Here is a 21,238-nt window from a genome sequence, read left to right as displayed (position 1 = left end):
CTAATAATAATTTCACTTCTTCTTCCTAGTCTGTTCTCCAGGAGTCTCTGATCGAGTTCTCAGACAACGCTATGAACCGAGTGGCTGCTGACATCTCGTCAGGTGAGATGATCAACTAACTACACATGATGTATGACATTCCAGAAAGTTTAAGGAATTATGGGAATTCTGTATTTACTTTTTTTTTATGGCAGCCATCATGAAGTTTATGGGAGACCTGCCAATGAAAGGTCAAACTGAACAGGACCTCGTCACGGTTATACTGAAAGTACGTAACGCAAACACAAAGAGAGATTTTTCCGTAATATTGTTTAATATGATTTCCATATACAGTAAAGTCTCGTTATATCGATATTGTCGGGAGTCGGAAAAAAATATCGATATAACCGGATTGTCGATATATCCGATCCTGCGCCGAACTGCATTAAAAGTGGGCAATAATGCACTCGACATTGTTCTATAGTATAGAACAGGGGTGCTCATTAAGTCGATCGCGAGCTACCGGTCGATCGCGGAGGTGGTACTGGTCGATCGCGGCGTGACATTAAAAAAATATCCCAGCATCAATGCCGTCACTTGATTGATATACAGGGCAGCCATTCAGATGACAACTGAATGTTGCCCTTCGGGCGACCAATCAAATCAAACAACGTCTCTAAGTGCAGCAGAACTTACGATGTCAGCCTATCATCCATCCCCGTTACTTGATTGACATACAGGACAACCAATCAGATGACAACTGAATTTTGACCTTTAGGTCACCGCTCATGCGTAAACAACGATGCAAAGTGCTAAGCTAGTCGGCGAATTGCGTCAGATTTTAAAGCCCTCGCTAAAGTTTATGGTCACTAAAATGAGTGAAGGAGCTGGACCAAGTAAAAAGGCAAAAAACATATCACTTCCATACGGATATGGAATATTATACGGATATTGTGATACGGATATTATCCATGACTGATAAACATTTGGAAGTGTGCTTGAGGCTGGCTATCAGCAGCTACTGTCCGGACTATGCATCCCTGGCTGGTTCAATTCAGTGCAAGTCATCAAAGTAAACTCAGGTAATTACAAAAAATGTTAATAGTTAATTATGTGTGTTTTGCAATATTGGCTCATTTGGTTATGTAAGGTACATCAACATACATTGTACGTACAAATAATCCTCAATACATTTGAAAATAAATAGATGTTTTGCATTTTTGTAGTGGGTAGATCATTTTGACTCGGTCATTTTAAAAGTAGCTCGCATGCTGAAAAAGTGTGAGCACCCCTGGTATAGAACAATGTCGAGCAGCTTAAATCAATCTTTGCTTAAGGATTTCAATACCAAAAAAAGAACACGGCGAACGGCTGCTTCCAGTCAACTTTATTTTTCACACTTCCACCACCAGAGCACAGCACACACACCGATTCCCGCACTTCCTGGTTCACAGGTCATGCTCAACCCGCCCCACATAGCTGGCCAAACACATGCCTGCAACAGAAGAACCAACTGCGTTGGTGGTTTCTCTCGTGTGTATAGAATAAAAAGATATCTGAATACAACACAATGAAATACATGTATTTGTACGCTTGTGTCTTCGTTGGAATAGGTGTGTATGCTATGTCAGTTGGTTCTTCTGTTGCAGGCATGTGTTTGGCCAGCTATGTGGGGCGGGTTGAGCATGACCTGTGAACCAGGAAGTGCGGGAATCGGTGTGCTGCGCTCTGGTGGTGGAAGTGTGAAAAATAAAGTTGACTGGAAGCAGCCGTTCGCCGTGTTCTTTTTTGGTATTGAAATCCTTAAGCAAAGATTGATTTAGATTAGATTAGATTAGATTCAACTTTATTGTTATTGCTCATGTCACTTGTACAGGGCAACAAAATGCAGTTAGCATCCAACCAGAAGTGCAATTTTTTATAAGTACATTAGTATGGACAGATCTAATTTAAGCTGCTTTTGTATCGATATAAGCAGACCAAATTGGCTGGCGGGAGATGAAAAGGGCATCGTAGTAACCGGATTATCATAATAACCGGGTATCGTACTAACGGAACTAATTATATCATAAAAGACTAGAAATTTGCCGGGAAATGAAAATAGTATCGTAATAAGCAGTAATTCGTTATAACCGATATCGATATAACGAGACTTTACTGTATGTGCCGTTATTGCAGTTGAGCGCCGATCACGGCCTGATGAAGGACGAAGCGTACTGCCAAGTGATGAAGCAAGTCACTGCCAACAACAGCACCAAACCGTAGGACTCACAACATGGCCGACAACATGGCTGCATCGACGAGAAACTGAAAACGTTTGTGTTGGATTGTGCAGAGATAGCTGTCAGAGAGGATGGAGGCTCTTGTACATCCTGACCGCGTTCCATCGCTGTTCCCACGTTATGAAGCCATTCCTCTTCAGCTTTCTACACGACGCCTGTGTCGGCATTGGACTGCAGTACCAAGGCATGCCACTCGTGTCTTTTATCGCTCAGCAGTCTTTTATCCATCCATCCATTCATTCTTTTTTCCATCCGAGCATCCATCTCGTATCCATCCGTCCGACACCCAACATAACGCATTAACCGCCCTACCAGACAGACCTCAAGTCAATCATTTGTTCATGCATCCAGATCATCATTCAACCATGGCTGCACAGTGGACGAGTGGTTAGCGCTCAGGCCTCAACAGCTAGGAGACCCGACTTCAATTCCACCCTCGGCCATTTTTGTGTGGAGTTTGCATGTTCTCCCCGTGCATGCGTGGGTTTTCCGGTTTCTTCCCACATTCTAAAAACATGCTAGGTTAATTAGCGACTCCAAATTGTCCATAGGTATGAATGTGAGTGTGAATGGTTGTTTGTCTCTATGTGCCCTGTGATTGGCTGGCCACCAGTCCAGGGTGTACCCCACCTCTCGCCCGAAGAAGACAGCTGGGATAGGCTCCAGCACCCCCCGCGACCCTTGTGAGGATAAGCGGTAGAAAATGAATGAATGAATGTGTTCTCCTCCTATTTTGTGTGGAAGTGGTAACTTTTTGGCTTCTTATTTTGTCTTTCCCCACCCTCGGCCATCTCTGTGTGGAGTTTGCATGTTCTCCCCGTGCATGCGTGGGTTTTCTCCGGGTACTCCGGTTTCCTCCCACATTCCAAAAACATGCTAGGTTAATTAGCGACTCCAAATTGTCCATAGGTATGAATGTGAGTGTGAATGGTTGTTTGTCTATATGTGCCCTGTGATTGGCTGGCCACCAGTCCAGGGTGTACCCCGCCTCTCGCCCGAAGAAGACAGCTGGGATAGGCTCCAGCACACCCGGCGACCCTTGTGAGCATAAGCGGTAGAAAATGAATGTGTTCTCCTCCTATTTTGTGTGGAAGTGGTAACTTTTTGGCTTCTTATTTTGTCTTTCCCCACCCTCGGTCATCTCTGTGTGGAGTTTGCATGTTCTCCCCGTGCATGCGTGGGTTTTCTCCGGGTACTCCGGTTTCCTCCCACATTCCAAAAACATGCTAGGTTAATTAGCGACTCCAAATTGTCCATAGGTATGAATGTGAGTGTGAATGGTTGTTTGTCTATATGTGCCCTGTGATTGGCTGGCCACCAGTCCAGGGTGTACCCCGCCTCTCGCCCGAAGAAGACAGCTGGGATAGGCTCCAGCACACCCCGCGACCCTTGTGAGCATAAGCGGTAGAAAATGAATGTGTTCTCCTCCTATTTTGTGTGGAAGTGGTAACTTTTTGGCTTCTTATTTTGTCTTTCCCCACCCTCGGCCATCTCTGTGTGGAGTTTGCATGTTCTCCCCGTGCATGCGTGGGTTTTCTCCAGGTACTCCGGTTTCCTCCCACATTCCAAAAACATGCTAGGTTAATTAGCGACTCCAAATTGTCCATAGGTATGAATGTGAGTGTGAATGGTTGTTTGTCTATATGTGCCCTGTGATTGACTGGCCACCAGTCCAGGGTATACTGTTGCTAAACGTGCTTGAAGTGCTGGCTACATGAAATAAAATACAAACAAACGGTGCATTCAAAGACATGTGATGATATGTGTTATCATCCATTGACCGTCAGTAATTCATCATTGGCAGGTATCGCCAAGGCATGCGAGCAGAATCTGAGGAAAACATTTCAGTATGGAGGACGTGTACAGTATCCCAACACCATGGAACTCAAAGCCATGATGGTCAGTCTCCTTTACTTAGTAGTACTTCTCCAAAATACTTCTTCACCGGTCATTAAGAAAATTACTCTTTCCGACTGCTTGTGCGTACACAGGCTGGGCGGAGCTCCAAAAGGCAGCTCTTCCTGTTGCCGGGCGGGATGGAAAGACATTTGAAAATCAAGACATGCTCTGTAAGTGGATTATGAAACGGGTTGATTTGGTGGATATGTACCATGTGATCATATTTATTCATTTCAGGTTGCTTTGGATGCCATTGAGGAGCTTTGCTATGAAATGGATTTGCACAGAGTGGAAGCTTTGGATGAATATGCCATCTTTTTGGTCACACACAGAGGTAATACGGATATATTCCATATTATATATTATATTATTGTCACTGAACTTGTATTTATGCACGTTAATTGAAGGTCAAAATGTACGCCCCCTCAACAAGCGAGAGTACATCCTGGACGTTGCCACGGAAGCAGAACCAGTCGATGCCAATTACAGTCTTTGGTTCAGAAGAGTCATCTGGAGTCTGGCTTTGAAACTTGATAATGAACTTTACGTTACCATGCATTATAACCAGGTAAAGATAAAAGTTATGGACATTTTTTTGGTTGTATCCTATGGTGGATCGATTGCAACGAAAGATAAGCACAGCGAACAACAAAATGTTCATCTCTGTTTGTTGTCAGGTGTTGCCGGATTACCTGAAGGCCTTGCTGAGTGTGGTCCCTCAGGGAAAGGCGAGCGAACAACACCTCCAGCAGATCGCCAGACTGGCTGCCCTACAGCACCGTGCCAAAGACACCACGTATCTGCCCACCATGTAAATAACACGACCAATGACTCTACTGCTTAGTTGCAATTTGACATTTACTTAGACTAACTTTACTCGAGTGGTCGCCATGCACATGGAGAAGAGAGTCACGTTGCCACCGAGTCAAATAACCCTACTATAGTAGACGTACCATAGAGTACCATTAGTACACGCGTCTCACCTGGCTATGGATCAAATGTACACGGTATCTCACAAACATTCTCACATTTCAGTACCCATACTCCCAATTCTCACAGCTTGACTCGAGGCGTTCATGCACACTGCGTAACTCTGTGTCATGCTTTCACCACAAGGTGGTCATGCAGTTTTTTTTTTTTCAGTTTATTTTTTGTAGTACCCCCATGACAAAAGTGTCTGCAGCTTGTATACCACGCTGTTTTTGGGGGTTTTTTTTATTTATTTTTTGTAGTACCCCCATGACATGTGTCTGTAGCTTGTATAGCATGTTGTTTTTTTTCATTTTTATTTTTTTTGTAGTACCCCCATTTTTTCATTTTTATTTATTGTAGTACCCCCATGACAAAAGTGTCTGAAGCTTGTATACCACGCTGTTTTTTGTTTGTTTTTTTTAATTTATTTTTTGTAGTACCCCCATGACATGTGTCTGTAGCTTGTATAGCATGTTGTTTTTTTTCATTTTTATTTTTTTTGTAGTACCCCCATTTTTTCCATTTTTATTTATTGTAGCACCCCCATGACAAAAGTGTCTGCAACTTGTATAGCATGCTGTTTTTTTTTCATAAAAAAAAAAAGATTTTTTGTAGCACCCCCATGACAAGTGTCTGTAGCTTGTATAGCATGTTGTTTTTTTTCATTTTTATTTTTTTTGTAGTACCCCCATTTTTTCATTTTTATTTATTGTAGTACGCCCATGACAAAAGTGTCTGAAGCTTGTATAGCATGCTGTTTTTTTTTTCATTAAAAAAAAAGATTTTTTGTAGCACCCCCATGACAAGTGTCTGTCGCTTGTTTAGCATGTTGTTGTTTTTTTTCATTTTTATTTTTTTTGTAATACCCCTATTATTTTTATTTTTTTTAGAGTACCCCAAGTTTTTTTTATTTTTTGTAGTACCCCCATGACAAAAGTGTCTGCAGCTTGTATAGCATGCAGTTTTTTTTTCCATTTTGATTTTTTTTTGTAGTACCCCGTGACAATTGTCTGTAGCTTGTGTAGCATGTCGGGATTATTATTATTATTATTTTATTTTTTTTGTGGTACCCCCATGACAAATGTGTCTGCAGCTTGTATAACACGCTGTTTTTTTTTTCATTTTGATTTTTTTTGTAGTACCCCCATGACAAAAGTGTCTGAAGCTTGTATAGCATGCTGGGTTTTTTTTTCATTAAAAAAAAAAAGATTTTTTGTAGCACCCCCATGACAAGTGTCTGTCGCTTGTTTAGCATGTTGTTGTTTTTTTTTATTTTTATTTTTTTTGTAGTACCCCATTTTTTCATTTTTATTTATTGTAGTACGCCCATGACAAAAGTGTCTGCAGCTTGTATACCACGCTGTTTTTTGTTTGTTTTTTTTAATTTATTTTTTGTAGTACCCCCATGACATGTGTCTGTAGCTTGTATAGCATGTTGTTGTTTTTTTTCATTTTAATTTTTTTTGTAGTACCCCCATTTTTTCCATTTTTATTTATTGTAGCACCCCCATGACAAAAGTGTCTGCAGCTTGTATAGCATGCTGTTTTTTTTTCATAAAAAAAAAAGATTTTTTGTAGCACCCCCATGACAAGTGTCTGTCGCTTGTTTAGCATGTTTTTTTTTTTCATTTTTATTTTTTTTGTAGTACCCCCATTTTTTCATTTTTATTTATTGTAGTACGCCCATGACAAAAGTGTCTGCAGCTTGTATAGCATGCTGTTTTTTTTTTCATTAAAAAAAAAGATTTTTTGTAGCACCCCCATGACAAGTGTCTGTCGCTTGTTTAGCATGTTGTTGTTTTTTTTCATTTTTATTTTTTTTGTAATACCCCTATTATTTTTATTTTTTTTAGAGTACCCCAATTTTTTTTATTTTTTGTAGTACCCCCATGACAAAAGTGTCTGCAGCATGTATAGCACGCTGTTTTTTTTTTTTTTCATTTTGATGTTTTTTTGTAGTACCCATGTGACAATTGTCTGTAGCATGTTGGGGTTTTTATTTGAATTATTTTTTTTTGTGGTACCCCCATGACAAATGTGTCTGCAGCTTGTATAACACGCTGTTTTTTTTCATTTTGATTGTTTTCTGTAGTACCCCCATGACAAAAGTGTCTGCAGCTTGTATAACACGCTGTTTTTTTTTTATTTGTGTTGTTATTTTTTTGCCATTTACTTACTCTGGTGTTTTTAGTTGCACCTAATATTGCAGCCATTGAGTGGTTCTGATCTTTCATTGCTGCTTGCATAAACAACACAAACATGTTTGCATGCACATCATATGCTTATCTTATAGCTTGTGTGTTTATGTGTGTGTGTTTAGACGCGAGTTGCAGGAGTGTGTCCCGCCACAGTTCTACAGCAAACAGAATCCACAGCAGTGGCTCAATATGGCGACTCAACATATGCAACAGGTCCAGCCCCTAAACCCACACCAGTCCCGTGCACAGTTCCTCGGTAAGACATGCTTTAATGCCAGGGTGGCCATTTTCCAGTAATATAACCGACCGTCACCAAATTTGTGTGTTTCCCTCAGGTCTGGTCAGTGCCTTCTCCATGTTTGGCTCATCCTTCTTCTACATCCAGAGTTCCAGCTCAGCCTCCATTAAGGCTCCGTGCATACTGGCGGTCAATCTTAACGGACTCCACTTTCTCAACAAAGACACCCACGTAAGCCGCGCCCACGCTGTTATTCCCCATCATAGCAGTAGCATCGTCGTGCCTCGTTTATAGCGGTTAATTGGTTCCAGTATTGGATTCAATGTAATAATTAAATGTAACATTGTCATAGTAAGAGCACGGAAAACCTGTTTGACTTTCTAAATAAGGATTTTTAAATAGAGCCTTGTAGACATGAAATAACACCCCTACAGTCGTTATGTTGCAGGGAGTTAGCAAGCTCACAAGGTAGTGAGCTCATCAGTTAGCCTCAAATTTATTTTTGATGAACATTTTGATGAAGCCTGCCCTGTGATTGGCTGGCCACCAGTCCAGGGTGTACCCCGGCCTCCCGCCCCGAAGACAGCTGGGATAGGCTCCAGCAACCCCGCCCCCCCCTGCGACCCTTGTGAGGAAAAGAAAATTAATGAACTTAAGAAGCCAAAAACGTACCACTTCCACACGAGATGAGGGGATTCAGTAGGTCCCCTTTTCGGTAATTTAATGTCTCAATTTTTTGTGTTGTTGCTGCCACCTAGTGACCAGAATATGACATGGCAACATTTTTTAAGGCACAAAGAATATTGTGTTCCATGGTTATATAAACATGGAACCTAGCAAAAAAAAAAGGACTAGAGTCCCGTTTGTTTCTACTTTTTCCATTCCTTAGTAATCAGCAATAGAAGTTGGGTAAGGTTCAGGAAAATATCAAGTTCCCGACTAACAGTTCAGGCATAACTCAACTATACCACAACATACAGTAAACAATACAAAATAAAAATAACTTACCGTATTTTATTTTTGGACTATAAGTCGCTCAAAGCCAAAAATGCATAATTAGGTATAAAAAAAACATACATAAGTCGCATTTTTTGCGGGTCATTTATTTTACAAACTACTTGACATTACGTCGTCTTGGAAGGCAAATTCTAACAATAATAAAATAATAGAGAACATGCTAATAGGTGTAAGATATGCTAACACAATGGTTATTCAGCTACATAAAAAATAAACATAAACAGAAAAGATGTCCAGTGTTTATGTAACATAAACAGTTTTTTTCATTTATAAGTCGCAGGAACAGCCAACCTATGAAAAAAAGTGCGACTTATAGTCCAGAAAATACGGTATTTATTGGTATTTATTACAGTTATATCACCATAAAGTATTTACAATTGTCACACTTGGAACTAAACTGTGTATTTGTATTTGTATTTTGTGTGTTAAACTACCGTACAACGTGTACTCGTCCGGATACTACACTCCTCCACGCTCTTCCACTTCCTCCTTGCTCCTCCTCCCTGCCTTTATTTTCAATGACATCACCAACGGCCACCTTTGATGATGTCACGGCTGACTTTCTGATGCTTCAGTGACACATAAATACAGCCTTTCCCGTTAAGAAGATATATTATCGAAGTTAGCGAAACACGTTTGAGACGGAAGCAACATGGGTAATATCGATACTCACTCGTCCGTCTACATCGACAACTATCTGTGCACCATCACCAAAGACCTGGACGTCAACAAAACCCGTCTGTTGCTCTGCGACCCAAAGGAAACGGAAGGACTAAAAAGCAAAATCAACGTCCAAGTCGCGGTCCTCGAGTACCTCCAAGGGAAAAGAAAGCAGGACATCAACCTCTCCCAGATGTGGACGGAGATCATTCCTCTTCGCGAGAAGCTGAAGGCGTCTGAGGAGAAGGAGCAGCTCAGCGATAGCAATCTCCTTGCCAGCTGGAAGATCATCAACGACCTCAGACTCCAGCTTCACGAGAGTCAAGTCAAGGAGAAGGAGAGCGCCGAGTACGCGGAGAAGATCATTCAAGACCTCCTAGCGCAGAAGAGCAATCTTTTTATCAAGGTGCAGAAAATGAAAGAACATCTACTGAATCACGCCGCCAGCATTCTTTCCACCGAGGAACCAGAGAACGGTCTGGAGAAGCTTTATGCCGTGCAAACATGCATGGATCTCTTCGACAAGCTGCATGAGATACAGAACATCGAAGGGAAGACGCCGGAACGTGAAGAAAGCCTGGAAGAAATCCTACCGGAATCAAGCGAGGAGAGCAACATCGATATTGATACGCCTGCTTCAGAACTTGAGCAACAAGAGGACGCTTCACCAGAAGGAACCATTACGAGGAAGAGCGGGGGGAGGGACAGGTTTTTGAAACGATTTCCTTTTTTCCAGTGGCTTCAGAGACACTATCCATCATCCACTCAAGGGTGAAAGGAAAAAGCTCAGTCTGTAATAACAATGAAGCAACATTTCTTTTAAACTTTAGATGCATTTTAAATACATTTTAAGACATTTTAGTTTTTGTGTTACTACCCCAAACTTCAATAAGCGGGTCAAAAATGACCCGGTCAGGTTGTTTTCTGGAAATATTTTTGTAATGAAAATTTTTAATCATTTCATATTCCAGATATTCCTCAAAAAAACATGTTTTTGATATCATGCCATTCACATTTTTAATACATTTTAAGAATTTTTTGTTTTTGTGTTACTACCCCAAACTTCGATAAGTGGGTCAAAAATGACCCGGTCAGGTTGTTTTCTGGAAATATTTTTGTAATGAAAATTTTTAATCATTTCATATTCCAGACATTCCTCAAAAAAACATGTTTTTGATATCACGCCATTCACATTTTTAATACATTTTAAGAATTTTTTTTTTGTGTTACTACCCCAAACTTCGATAAGTGGGTCAAAAATGACCCGGTCAGGTTGTTTTCTTGAAATGTCTTCGTAATGAAAATTTTTTTTATCATTTCATATTCCAGGTATTCCTCAAAAAACATGTTTTTGATATCATGCCATTCACATTTTTAACTTATCTTTTATACATTTTAAGAAATTTTAGTTTTTGTGTTACTACCCCAACCTTCCATAAGTGGGTCAAAAATGACCCGGTCAGGTTGTTTTCTTGAAATATCTCCGTAATGAAATTTTTTTTATCATTTCATATTCCAGGTATTCCTCAAAAAACATGTTTTTGATATCATGCCATTCACATTTTTAATACATTTTAAGAATTTTTTGTTTTTGTGTTACTACCCCAAACTTCCATAAGTGGGTCAAAAAATGACCCGGTCAGGTTGTTTTCTTGAAATATCTTTGTAAGGAAAATTTTGTATCATTTCATATTCCAGGTATTCCTCAAAAAAACATGTTTTTGATATCATGCCATTCACATTTTTAATACATTTTAAGAATTTTTTGTTTTTGTGTTACTACCCCAACCTTCCATAAGTGGGTCAAAAATGACCCGGTCAGGTTGTTTTCTTGAAATGTCTTCGTAATGAAAATTTTTTTATCATTTCATATTCCAGATATTCCTCAAAAAACATGTTTTTGATATCATGCCATTCACATTTTTAATACATTTTAAGATTTTTTTTTTTTGTGTTACTACCCCAAACTTCGATAAGTGGGTCAAAAATGACCCGGTCAGGTTGTTTTCTTGAAATATCTTCCTAATGAAATTTTTTTTATCATTTCATATTCCAGATATTCCTCAAAAAAACATGTTTTTGATATCATGCCATTCACATTTTTAATACATTTTAAGAATTTTTTGTTTTTGTGTTACTACCCCAACCTTCCATAAGTGGGTCAAAAATGACCCGGTTAGGTTGTTTTCTTGAAATGTCTTCGTAATGAAAATTTTTTTATCATTTCATATTCCAGATATTCCTCAAAAAACATGTTTTTGATATCATGCCATTCACATTTTTAATACATTTTAAGAATTTTTTGTTTTTGTGTTACTACCCCAACCTTCCATAAGTGGGTCAAAAATGACCCGGTTAGGTTGTTTTCTTGAAATGTCTTCGTAATGAAAATTTTTTTATCATTTCATATTCCAGATATTCCTCAAAAAACATGTTTTTGATATCATGCCATTCACATTTTTAATACATTTTAAGAATTTTTTGTTTTTGTGTTACTACCCCAAACTTCAATAAGCGGGTCAAAAATGACCCGGTCAGGTTGTTTTCTGGAAATATTTTTGTAATGAAAATTTTTAATCATTTCATATTCCAGACATTCCTCAAAAAAACATGTTTTTGATATCATGCCATTCACATTTTTAATACATTTTAAGAATTTTTTTTTTGTGTTACTACCCCAAACTTCGATAAGTGGGTCAAAAATGACCCGGTCAGGTTGTTTTCTTGAAATATCTTCGTAATGAAATTTTTTTTAGCATTTCATATTCCAGGTATTCCTCAAAAAACATGTTTTTGATATCACGCCATTCACATTTTTAATACATTTTAAGATTTTTTTGTTTTTGTGTTACTACCCCAAACTTCGATAAGTGGGTCAAAAATGACCCGGTCAGGTTGTTTTCTTGAAATGTCTTCGTAATGAAAATTTTTTTATCATTTCATATTCCAGATATTCCTCAAAAAACATGTTTTTGATATCATGCCATTCACATTTTTAATACATTTTAAGAATTTTTTTTTTGTGTTACTACCCCAAACTTCCATAAGTGGGTCAAAAATGACCCGGTCATGTTGTTTTCTTGAAATGTCTTCGTAATGAAATTTTTTTTTATCATTTCATATTCCAGATATTCCTCAAAAAACATGTTTTTGATATCATGCCATTCACATTTTGTACATTTTAAGATTTTTTTGTTTTTGTGTTACTACCTGCATGCATTTTTTAATGGAATTTTCTATGGAATCCAATAGGAACCTTTGATTCTTATCAACTTATCAACTCCTAAATATAATACTAAATATCATACAAGTGATTATTCCTAACCAAAATGGCAAAATTGGCATAAAAACGTATTGATTCTAGTATGGGTGATTTTTGACCCACTTATGGAAGAGTGTAGTTGTCCAGTCACTCATGCATCTAAGGGTTAAAGGGATTCTAAACAAGATGGACCATGAACCTCTCACAGGAACCAGACCCCCCCCCCCGTCCCCACTAGATTGTTTATACATGGGAGCGCTATGGTGTCACCTCAAACTGTCCCAAATAACGCTGACCTCATTCTGCTATTCTCATTGTCATGCGCACCATGAGGATTGCAGTGGAATTTCTTCCTATCGTTTGGTTTGAAGATGCAGTAACACTAGCTGTCCACAAGGGGGTGTTGTAACACAACTACAAATTCAAATTAATTGGAAAAATGATATCTTTATACTTTATATTTCTAACATTTTGACAAAAAGCTCCATGATGCTAAATGATTCAAACATTCATTCATTTCCTATCGCTTATCCTCCTCCTGTCCTTTTTTTTTGCTAGGTTCCATGTTTATATAGCCATGGGACACAATATTCAGTGTGCCTTAAAAATGTTGCCATGTCATATTCTGGTCACTAGGTGGCAGCAACAACACAAAAACATAACATTGAGACATTAAATTACCTAAAAGGGGACCTACTGTATCTCCTCATCCCGTGTGGAAGTGGTACGTTTTTGGCTTCTTAAGTTCATTAATTTTCTACCGCGTTTCCTCACGAGGGTCGTGGGGGGGGGGGGTGCTGGAGCCTATCCCAGCTCTCTTGGACTGGTGGCCAGCCAATCACAGGGCACATATAGACATATATTCATACCTATGGACAATTTGGAGTCGGAATGTGGGAAGAAACCGGAAAACCCACGCATGCACGGAGAGAACGTGCAAACTCCGCACAGAGATGGCCGAGAGTGGAATTGAACTCGGGTCTCCTAGCTGTGAGGCCTGCGTGCTAAACACTTAAGCACCGTGCAGCCCATAATTCAATATTCTAAAATTGTAATTGATTAGGGCTGCACAGCGGTCAAGTGGTTAGCGCGTCAATCTTGTTTCCCACGCACATTATTTGTGTGTGTGTGTGTGTGTGTGTGTGTGTCTTTGACCAGGAGGCCATGATGCGTTTCCCTTTAAAAGAGATCCAGTCGACCCGGACCCAGAGGCCCACTTCAGGCTCCAGTTACCCGTATGTAGAGCTCTTGATTGGAGACCTGCTCAGCCAGCGAGTCACACAGCTTCAACTGGAGCAGGTGAGAGTTTTAAGTGTGCGATGTCTTGCACAATTGTGTGTATGTATTGTTATTATTATTATTATTATTATTATTATATTGTTACTCACAATTAGTTGTGTGTTTTTTCCAGGGTTTGGAGCTTTGTCGAGTGGTCGCCATGCACATGGAGAACATGCTGTCGGTCAGAGAGAAGAGACTCACGTTGCCACCAAGTGAAATAACCCTACTGTAGTAGACGTACCATAGAGTACACACACACACACGGTGTATTAGTACACGCGTCTCACCTGGCTATGGATCAAATGTACACGGTATCTCACAAACATTCTCACATTTCAGTACCCATACTCCCAATTCTCACAGCTTGAGTCGAGGCGTTCATGCACACTGCGTAACTCTGTGTCATGCTTTCACCACAAGGTGGTCATGCAGTTTTTTTTTTTTTTCCAGTTTGATTATTTTTTTGTAGTACCCCCATGACAGAAGTGTCTGCAGCTTGTATAGCACGGTGTTGTATTTTTTTTTTTCATTTTTTGTAGTACCCCCATGACAAGAGTCTAGCTTGTATAGTATATTGTTTTTTTTTCTTTTTTTTGTAGTACCCCCATTTTTTTCATTTTTATTTTTTTGTAGTACCCCCATTTTTTTCATTTTTATTTTTTTGTAGTACCCCCATTTTTTTTCATTTTATTTTTTGTAGTACCCCCATGACAAAAGTGCACGCTGTTTTTTTTCACTTCGATTTTTTTTCGAAAGTAGCCCCATTTTTTTTCATTTTTATTTTTTGTAGTACCCCCATGACAACTGTCTGTAGCTTGTATAGCACGCTGTTTTTTTTTTCCATTTTTATTTATATTTTTTGTAGTACCCCCATGACAAGTATCTGTAGCTTGTATAGCACGCTGTTTTTTTTTTCATTTTTATTTTTTTTGTATTACCCCTATGATTTTTTTTAAATTTTTTTGTAGTACCCTCATGACAATTGTCTGTAGCTTGTATAGCACGCTGTTTTTTTATTTTTATTTTTTTGTAATACCCCCATGACAAGTGTCTGTAGCTTCTATAGCATGTTGTTTTTTTTTGTTTTTTTTTGTAGTACCCCCATGACAAAAGTGCACGCTGTTTTTTTTTTTCAGTTAGAATTTTTTTTGTAGTAGCCCCATTTTTTTTAATTTTTATTTTTCTGTAGTACCCCCATGACAGCTGTCTGTAGCTTGTATAGCACGCTGTTTTTTTTCATTTTAATTTTTTTTGTATTACTCCTATGTTTTTTATTTTTATTTTTTTATAGTACCCTCATGACAAAAGTGTCTGCAGCTTGTATAGCACGCTGTTTTTTTTTAATTTTGATTTTTTTTTTTTTGTAATTTTTTTTTCTTGTCTGCAGCCTCCACTGCCTCCAAATCTCCACTGCTATACCAGCTGCACACTGACTACTCTAAAGTAGGTTTCATTTCCATAGTATAGACCCTTGAGAAGACATACTGTATCCAATTCCCTCCTTTCTCGGTACGTACATGATGATAGAACACCCTGCACTGTTCCACTCATGGTCACACACTAGTGAGTCAAACGTCCATGGTGCTGCTGTGAGGCAACGCGAGTCAAAAGTGGAAGTGAGATCGTATTGTCAGGCTTGAATGAATGTTCTTGACACAGGTTGGACCCACGGCCTTTTTACTCGAGTTCCTGTTTTTCCATGCTCGATTTGTCAGGGATTAGGATGAGTAGGGATTCCTTTTCTGGTGAATAGAATGCTTTGACTTGCATTTCAGAAGCTCCGCTTTTAAGATCTCTGCTGCGGTCGCTGCCAACTGTTGTTTCCTGCGGAGTTTACCCTTGCAAAGATGAGTATGGAGTGTGTAGAATGCATTCCAAGTGTTTTTATATACAATATGTGTATGCATGGGGGTTGAAAACCATCCAATAGTTACATTAAGTTGCTTTACCAGATCAGATTGGAAAGAAAATTGTTTTTTCTTGCAAGGCACATATCAGAATGCATATTTTGTCAACATTTGACAATTTGCACACAATATTTCTATGTAAAATGTGACTGTAAATAAGTGTTGTATAGAATAAGTTTGTGAATTCATTAAAACTTAAAAAACAGACCTTCAAAGGTTCCCTTTCAGATGAATAGAAGTATTAACGTGGTGCTTTTAATCAGGATTTTTGAGTTTCATAGTTATATTTAGTACATATCTAACTTTGTTTGTCTACATTTTGGCACTCTACTTACAATTTGACACAAAAGTAACCGATAAATTGGTACGAAATCATTTTAAGAAGCGATAATGTAATAAGAAATTAAATAATACAATATATACACAGCTTGTATCGCCACCATAAACGCCACCGATGGCTATTTAGCTTATGATGGCTTGATTTATTTTAAAGGACTCGCCGTTTCCCCGCCCACATGGATGTGGGTGTAGTTGAGACGTAAATCCGGGTCGCCCTGTGCTACAAACCCAACATCCCCACGCAGAGCTCTCGGCTATGTGGGCGTCTCTGAGTAATTGCTCACAGATTTGGTCGCTGCCATTGGTTGACAACAATGGGGTCCGCTTGAACCCCCATCCCCGACCCGAGTCGAGTCCAGTCAGAAGGGATACAGAAAGGAGGCGAAGCGCTTCCCCCCCCGCAGTAGCGTCGCAGCCTGCATGGGCTAGCCGGTAAGCTAAGTAAGCTAGTTTAGCTTCTTCCAGCGACGCCGCCGTCGCCGCCGCCCGGGCGATAACCCGCTCCTGCTTCCCGTCACTTGTGCCTCTTCAGCCCGGCTTCGAGATGATGAAGTTTCGGTTTCGTCGGCAGGGCACCGACCCGCAGAGGGAGAAGATAAAACAGGAGCTCTTCGCCTTCAACAAGGTAAAGTAACGGAAACCAGAAGGTCTCCTCCTCCGCCGTTTCTCTAAACTCCACCTAATGAGCTTCAAGTCTTCATTTAAAGGACACGAGCGGCCTTTCTGTGTCTCTTTTTTATGGCTTTTTCATTAAAAACCAGCACAAAGTACCATAGTGGACGTTCTGGGATGCAAGGAGGAACCTTTCTGGAGAACTTAGTTGTTTGCTCGGCTGTGTTAATTAGTCAAAGGCCCGCGTTCCATAACAACCAGGAGTGATTAGGATTATCATCACGATTGCAGATTAGCAAGATTAGTAAACTGTGATGCATCAGTTTTATTCAACATATTAATGTATATGTTTGGTAATGGTGATGGTTTAATTTCTTTTGAACATGCATCAGATTACAATTGAATGCATCCCATAATCAGTTCCCAGTTCCACATGTCCAAAAGGAGTAGGAAGAAGCAAAGCTTATTAAATCCTACCCCTCCATCTGGTACTTTTACAATCAGTAACTGTTACATTTGTTCACTTCCTGCTTTCCATAATACAGTTTAGGGTTTTTTTTGTGTTGTTTTTTTTAAATTTTGTAATTTTTTCATCAGGAAGCGTTCAAAAACAGTCATATTTTCATGTAAAAAAAATGTAATGGTAATGGTTTAATTTCATTTAAACATGCGTCAGATTACAATTGAGTGCATCCCATAATCAGTTCCCAGTTCCACATGTCCAAAAGGAGTAGGAAGAAGCAAAGCTTATTAAATCCTACCCCTCCATCTGGTACTTTTACAATCAGTAACTGTTACATTTGTTCACTTCCTGCTTTCCATAATACAGTTTAAGGTTTTTTTGTGTTTTTTTTTTTAATTTTGTAATTTTTTCATCAGGAAGCGTTCAAAAACAGTCATATTTTCATGTAAAAAAATGTAATGGTAATGGTTTAATTTCATTTAAACATGCGTCAGATTACAATTGAATGCATCCCATAATCAGTTCCCAGTTCCACATGTCCAAAAGGAGTAGGAAGAAGCAAAGCTTATTAAATCCTACCCCTCCATCTGGTACTTTAACAGTCAGTAACTGTTACATTTGTTCACTTCCTGCTTTCCATAATACAGTTTAGGGTTTTTTTGTGTTGTTTTTTTTAAATTTTGTAATTTTTTCATCAGGAAGCGTTCAAAAACAGTCATATTTTCATGTAAAAAATTTAATGGTAATGGTTTAATTTCATTTAAACATGCGTCAGATTACAATTGAGTGCATCCCATAATCAGTTCCCAGTTCCACATGTCCAAAAGGAGTAGGAAGAAGCAAAGCTTATTAAATCCTACCGCTCCATCTGGGACTTTTACAAACAGTAACTGTTATATTTGTTCACTTCCTGCTTTCCATAATACAGTTTTTTATTTTTGTAATTTTTTCATCAGGAAGCGTTCAAAAACAGTCATATTTTCATGTAAAAAAAATGTAATGGTAATGGTTTAATTTCATTTAAACATGCGTCAGATTACAATTGAGTGCATCCCATAATCAGTTCCCAGTTCCACATGTCCAAAAGGAGTAGGAAGAAGCAAAGTTTATTAAATCCTACCCCTCCATCTGGTACTTTAACAGTCAGTAACTGTTACATTTGTTCACTTCCTGCTTTCCATAATACAGTTTAGGGTTTTTTTGTGTTGTTTTTTTTAAATTTTGTAATTTTTTCATCAGGAAGCGTTCAAAAACAGTCATATTTTCATGTAAAAAATGTAATGGTAATGGTTTAATTTCATTTAAACATGCGTCAGATTACAATTGAGTGCATCCCATAATCAGTTCCCAGTTCCACATGTCCAAAAGGAGTAGGAAGAAGCAAAGTTTATTAAATCCTACCCCTCCATCTGGTACTTTTACAATTGGTAACTGTTACATTTGTTCACTTCCTGCTTTCCATAATACAGTTTAAGGTTTTTTTTGTTTGTTTTTTTTTCGAATTTTTGAATTTTGTATTTTTTTTCCCAAAAACATTTGTTACATTTATTCACTTCCTGCTTTCCTAATATAATTTACATTTATTTGAGCTTTATTTAATTTAATTTTTTTTACTTTTATTAATTTTTATTAATTTATTTTAATTTTTTGTCACGTACCAAAGTACGAGGTGATATGACCATACAATGACATAATCCTTGTATTTAGCAAACATCAACTGCTTGTATTGTTTCTTGAATTGGCTCATCGTTGTGCATTGTTCAAGGGTCTTACTCAATCCATTCCATAGTTTGATTCCACATACTGAAATGCTATGGCTTTGTAATGTAGTCCTAGCGTGTGTGTGTGTGTGTGTGTGTGTGTGTGTGGCGCTGCACACTTTGTGCAAACAAATATTTGCTGACTTCAGACATCTGGGGTTTGTGGGTGCAAGAGTGTCGGGGTTCAGATAACTGTGGCATCTATAAAACACTTAGAAAAATAAAGTTTTACAACTTTTTTTTTTTTTTAACACTCAACCAGGCTGGTTAGCTTACAGTGCTAAGTTCTTCAAGACTCACTGCTCCCATCCCCATACTGATGGGGTTGCAGCACCCCATTCTGATGCCTGGAATGTACTGATTGTCATGCATATTGAATTTCACCGGTAGGTCGTCTCGGTGAATACAATATACTGAGCAAAAAAACAAAAACAAACCAGCAGCCTTGAACCCGTGCTAGTCTAGTTTGTACAGCGTGTCACTCGCCAAAGTAGAGCACAGTGTTCCATTTAAAGTGTATTGACATTTAAAGATGCACACTACTCAAATAAAACTCACTTTTGTATACTTGAATATAAATGAAAGTGGTATATTCTAAAAATGTAAGAACTTTTACCCAAGAACTAACCAGGTAGAATCCAATCGATGTTTGTTTGTTGTACAAAATGGCCGACAATATCGTTTTTGTTGTTTATAAGGTCTGTGTACAAACGATATACAAAAAAAAGCAACCATTCTTGACTCTCACTGAACTGAGCTATTTTAACTTAGCTTAACTTCAACGTCCAACACTTCATACAGTCATACAGTCTCTTTGTGCCAATGAGTGGAGGCGGGGCCGGTAGCATACACACAGGGTGCAGAAGAATGTTATCAATATATTGTAATTTTATGTTTTTTTCATTGTAGTTTTCTTAAAATGAATGTTTATGTATCATCTCGTGACACCCCAACTGCTGAGGGTCTCGGTAAATAGCACCCGGTCGAGTAATGTGGCTGTAGGCAACCTAGTGATATATTTATTATTCATACAAAATGGCATCTACCTCTGCATGCACTTAAAAATGTTTTTTGTTGTGATTCTTATGCTTGTTATATTTGCTGTGCTGTCGTATCCAATCAGCTGCATTCATGCTGAGCAGTTATTACAACATTGGTTCTGTTGCTACATGTAATATACTTACCATGGATGCCAGACTATATCATATTTATAGATGACTTATAAGTAAGTGGGACGTATATCAAAATACTGTATATAATTTAACATGTGTTGTCTTCCAGGGGGATAAATGTGTTTTTTGGCGACATCTAGTGGCCACAATGATTTATTGAATTGAGCTTATGATGCAGTTAGGCGCACACATTGACGTGGATATTTTTAATTAATTTCTCTGTACAAAAATGAAGATTTGTTGTTAAAATATGGCATTTTGAAAGTTTTTCACTCGGGATGCTCGATATTGGCACAAACACAACATAAAATCACATCTTTCAGTATGGATTATGAATTGTTTGTCACGTTCCTAGTCCTGAAAGTGTTGTTTTGCACTGTGAAAACAAATGCAACAGCAGCTGCCACAACCATCACTGAGGTGGTCTCTCAACGGGAGTGTTACTTTTGTGAGTGCATGTGTGGTCAACCCCTTAAACCAGGGGTCTCAAACTCAATTTACTTGGGGGGCCACTGGAGCTCGGGTCTGGGTGAGGCTGGGCCGCATCAGGTTTTCCAAAAAAACAACAAAAAAACGCAAAGAAAATCAATCAATCAGTAATAAATAAATATAATAATAATAATAATAATAATAATAATAAAACAGCAAATAATAAAAACTTAAGAAACCACATATAGTTGTTTTTTTTTTAATTTACAACATATTGCGCAACTGCAGGGTCTTGAGACACATGCTAACTCGCAAACTAGAGAGCTAGCGACCTGAACGGTAGCCTTCAAGTTATTTCCTTTAAACTTAAATAGCCCCAAAACTTACCACTTCCACACGGATAGGGAGGATAACTATTAACAGTTATTTAACCTTTAACATGAACATTAATCAAATGTAATATTTTTTTCCTGGGTACATGATACCATACAGCATCCATATCAAACCCAAAAACTTACCACTTCCACACGGATAGGGAGGATAACTATTAACAGTTATTTAACCTTTAACATGAACATTAATCAAACGTAATAATTTTTTCTGGGTACATGATACCATACAGCATCCATATCAAACCCAAAAACTTACCACTTCCACACGGATAGGGAGGATAACTAACAGTTATTTAACCTTTAACATGAACATGAATCAAACGTAATCATTTTTTTTCCGGGTACATGATACCATACAGCATCCATATCAAACCCA

At 38.4% G+C, this 21,238-nt stretch overlaps 3 protein-coding genes across 6 annotated transcripts in view; all 3 read left to right on the top strand.

Annotated features, from left to right (window-relative positions):
* The window catches only part of myo15aa (myosin XVAa), a 56,735-nt gene extending 40,843 nt beyond the window's left edge, over positions 1 to 15,892 (top strand). For both annotated transcript variants that reach the window (XM_058050348.1, XM_058050347.1), the window contains 13 exons: positions 30 to 102; positions 195 to 268; positions 2,158 to 2,240; positions 2,315 to 2,445; positions 4,066 to 4,160; positions 4,253 to 4,330; positions 4,398 to 4,494; positions 4,568 to 4,728; positions 4,838 to 4,971; positions 7,453 to 7,586; positions 7,666 to 7,799; positions 13,666 to 13,806; positions 13,919 to 15,892. In XM_058050348.1, coding sequence (XP_057906331.1) covers positions 30 to 102; positions 195 to 268; positions 2,158 to 2,240; positions 2,315 to 2,445; positions 4,066 to 4,160; positions 4,253 to 4,330; positions 4,398 to 4,494; positions 4,568 to 4,728; positions 4,838 to 4,971; positions 7,453 to 7,586; positions 7,666 to 7,799; positions 13,666 to 13,806; positions 13,919 to 14,020 — 1,437 coding nt within the window. In that variant the 3' untranslated portion in view covers positions 14,021 to 15,892. The remainder of the gene's footprint in view (positions 1 to 29; positions 103 to 194; positions 269 to 2,157; positions 2,241 to 2,314; positions 2,446 to 4,065; positions 4,161 to 4,252; positions 4,331 to 4,397; positions 4,495 to 4,567; positions 4,729 to 4,837; positions 4,972 to 7,452; positions 7,587 to 7,665; positions 7,800 to 13,665; positions 13,807 to 13,918) is intronic.
* Positions 8,678 to 10,971, top strand: LOC131103809 (uncharacterized). The gene is made up of 2 exons (XM_058050364.1): positions 8,678 to 10,340; positions 10,518 to 10,971. The coding sequence occupies exon 1, from the start codon at positions 9,238 to 9,240 to the stop codon at positions 10,018 to 10,020; it is 783 nt and encodes a 260-aa protein (XP_057906347.1). The 5' UTR covers positions 8,678 to 9,237; the 3' UTR covers positions 10,021 to 10,340; positions 10,518 to 10,971.
* Positions 15,893 to 16,299: 407 nt separating the features above from the next.
* Positions 16,300 to 21,238, top strand: part of llgl1 (LLGL scribble cell polarity complex component 1) — a 36,092-nt gene continuing 31,153 nt past the window's right edge. Inside the window, exons 1-2 of one of the 3 annotated variants that reach the window (XM_058050352.1) lie at positions 16,300 to 16,466; positions 16,567 to 16,659. In XM_058050352.1, the coding sequence (XP_057906335.1) occupies positions 16,579 to 16,659 (81 nt within the window). In that variant the 5' untranslated portion in view covers positions 16,300 to 16,466; positions 16,567 to 16,578. Of the gene's footprint in view, positions 16,660 to 21,238 lie in introns of all 3 variants that reach the window. The other 2 variants (XM_058050354.1, XM_058050353.1) reach the window with 2 other exon arrangements.

Source organism: Doryrhamphus excisus, chromosome 15 (assembly GCF_030265055.1).
Source record: "Doryrhamphus excisus isolate RoL2022-K1 chromosome 15, RoL_Dexc_1.0, whole genome shotgun sequence".
In the NCBI taxonomy this organism is placed as follows: domain Eukaryota; kingdom Metazoa; phylum Chordata; class Actinopteri; order Syngnathiformes; family Syngnathidae; genus Doryrhamphus; species Doryrhamphus excisus.
Note: the sequence above shows the minus strand (reverse complement) of the source record. Positions and strands in the feature narration are given on the sequence as shown.

What these genes read in the sequence shown, in the direction of transcription:
- LOC131103809 (XM_058050364.1), top strand. Translation starts at nt 9,238, where the DNA reads ATGGGTAATATCGATACTCACTCGTCCGTCTACATCGACAACTATCTG.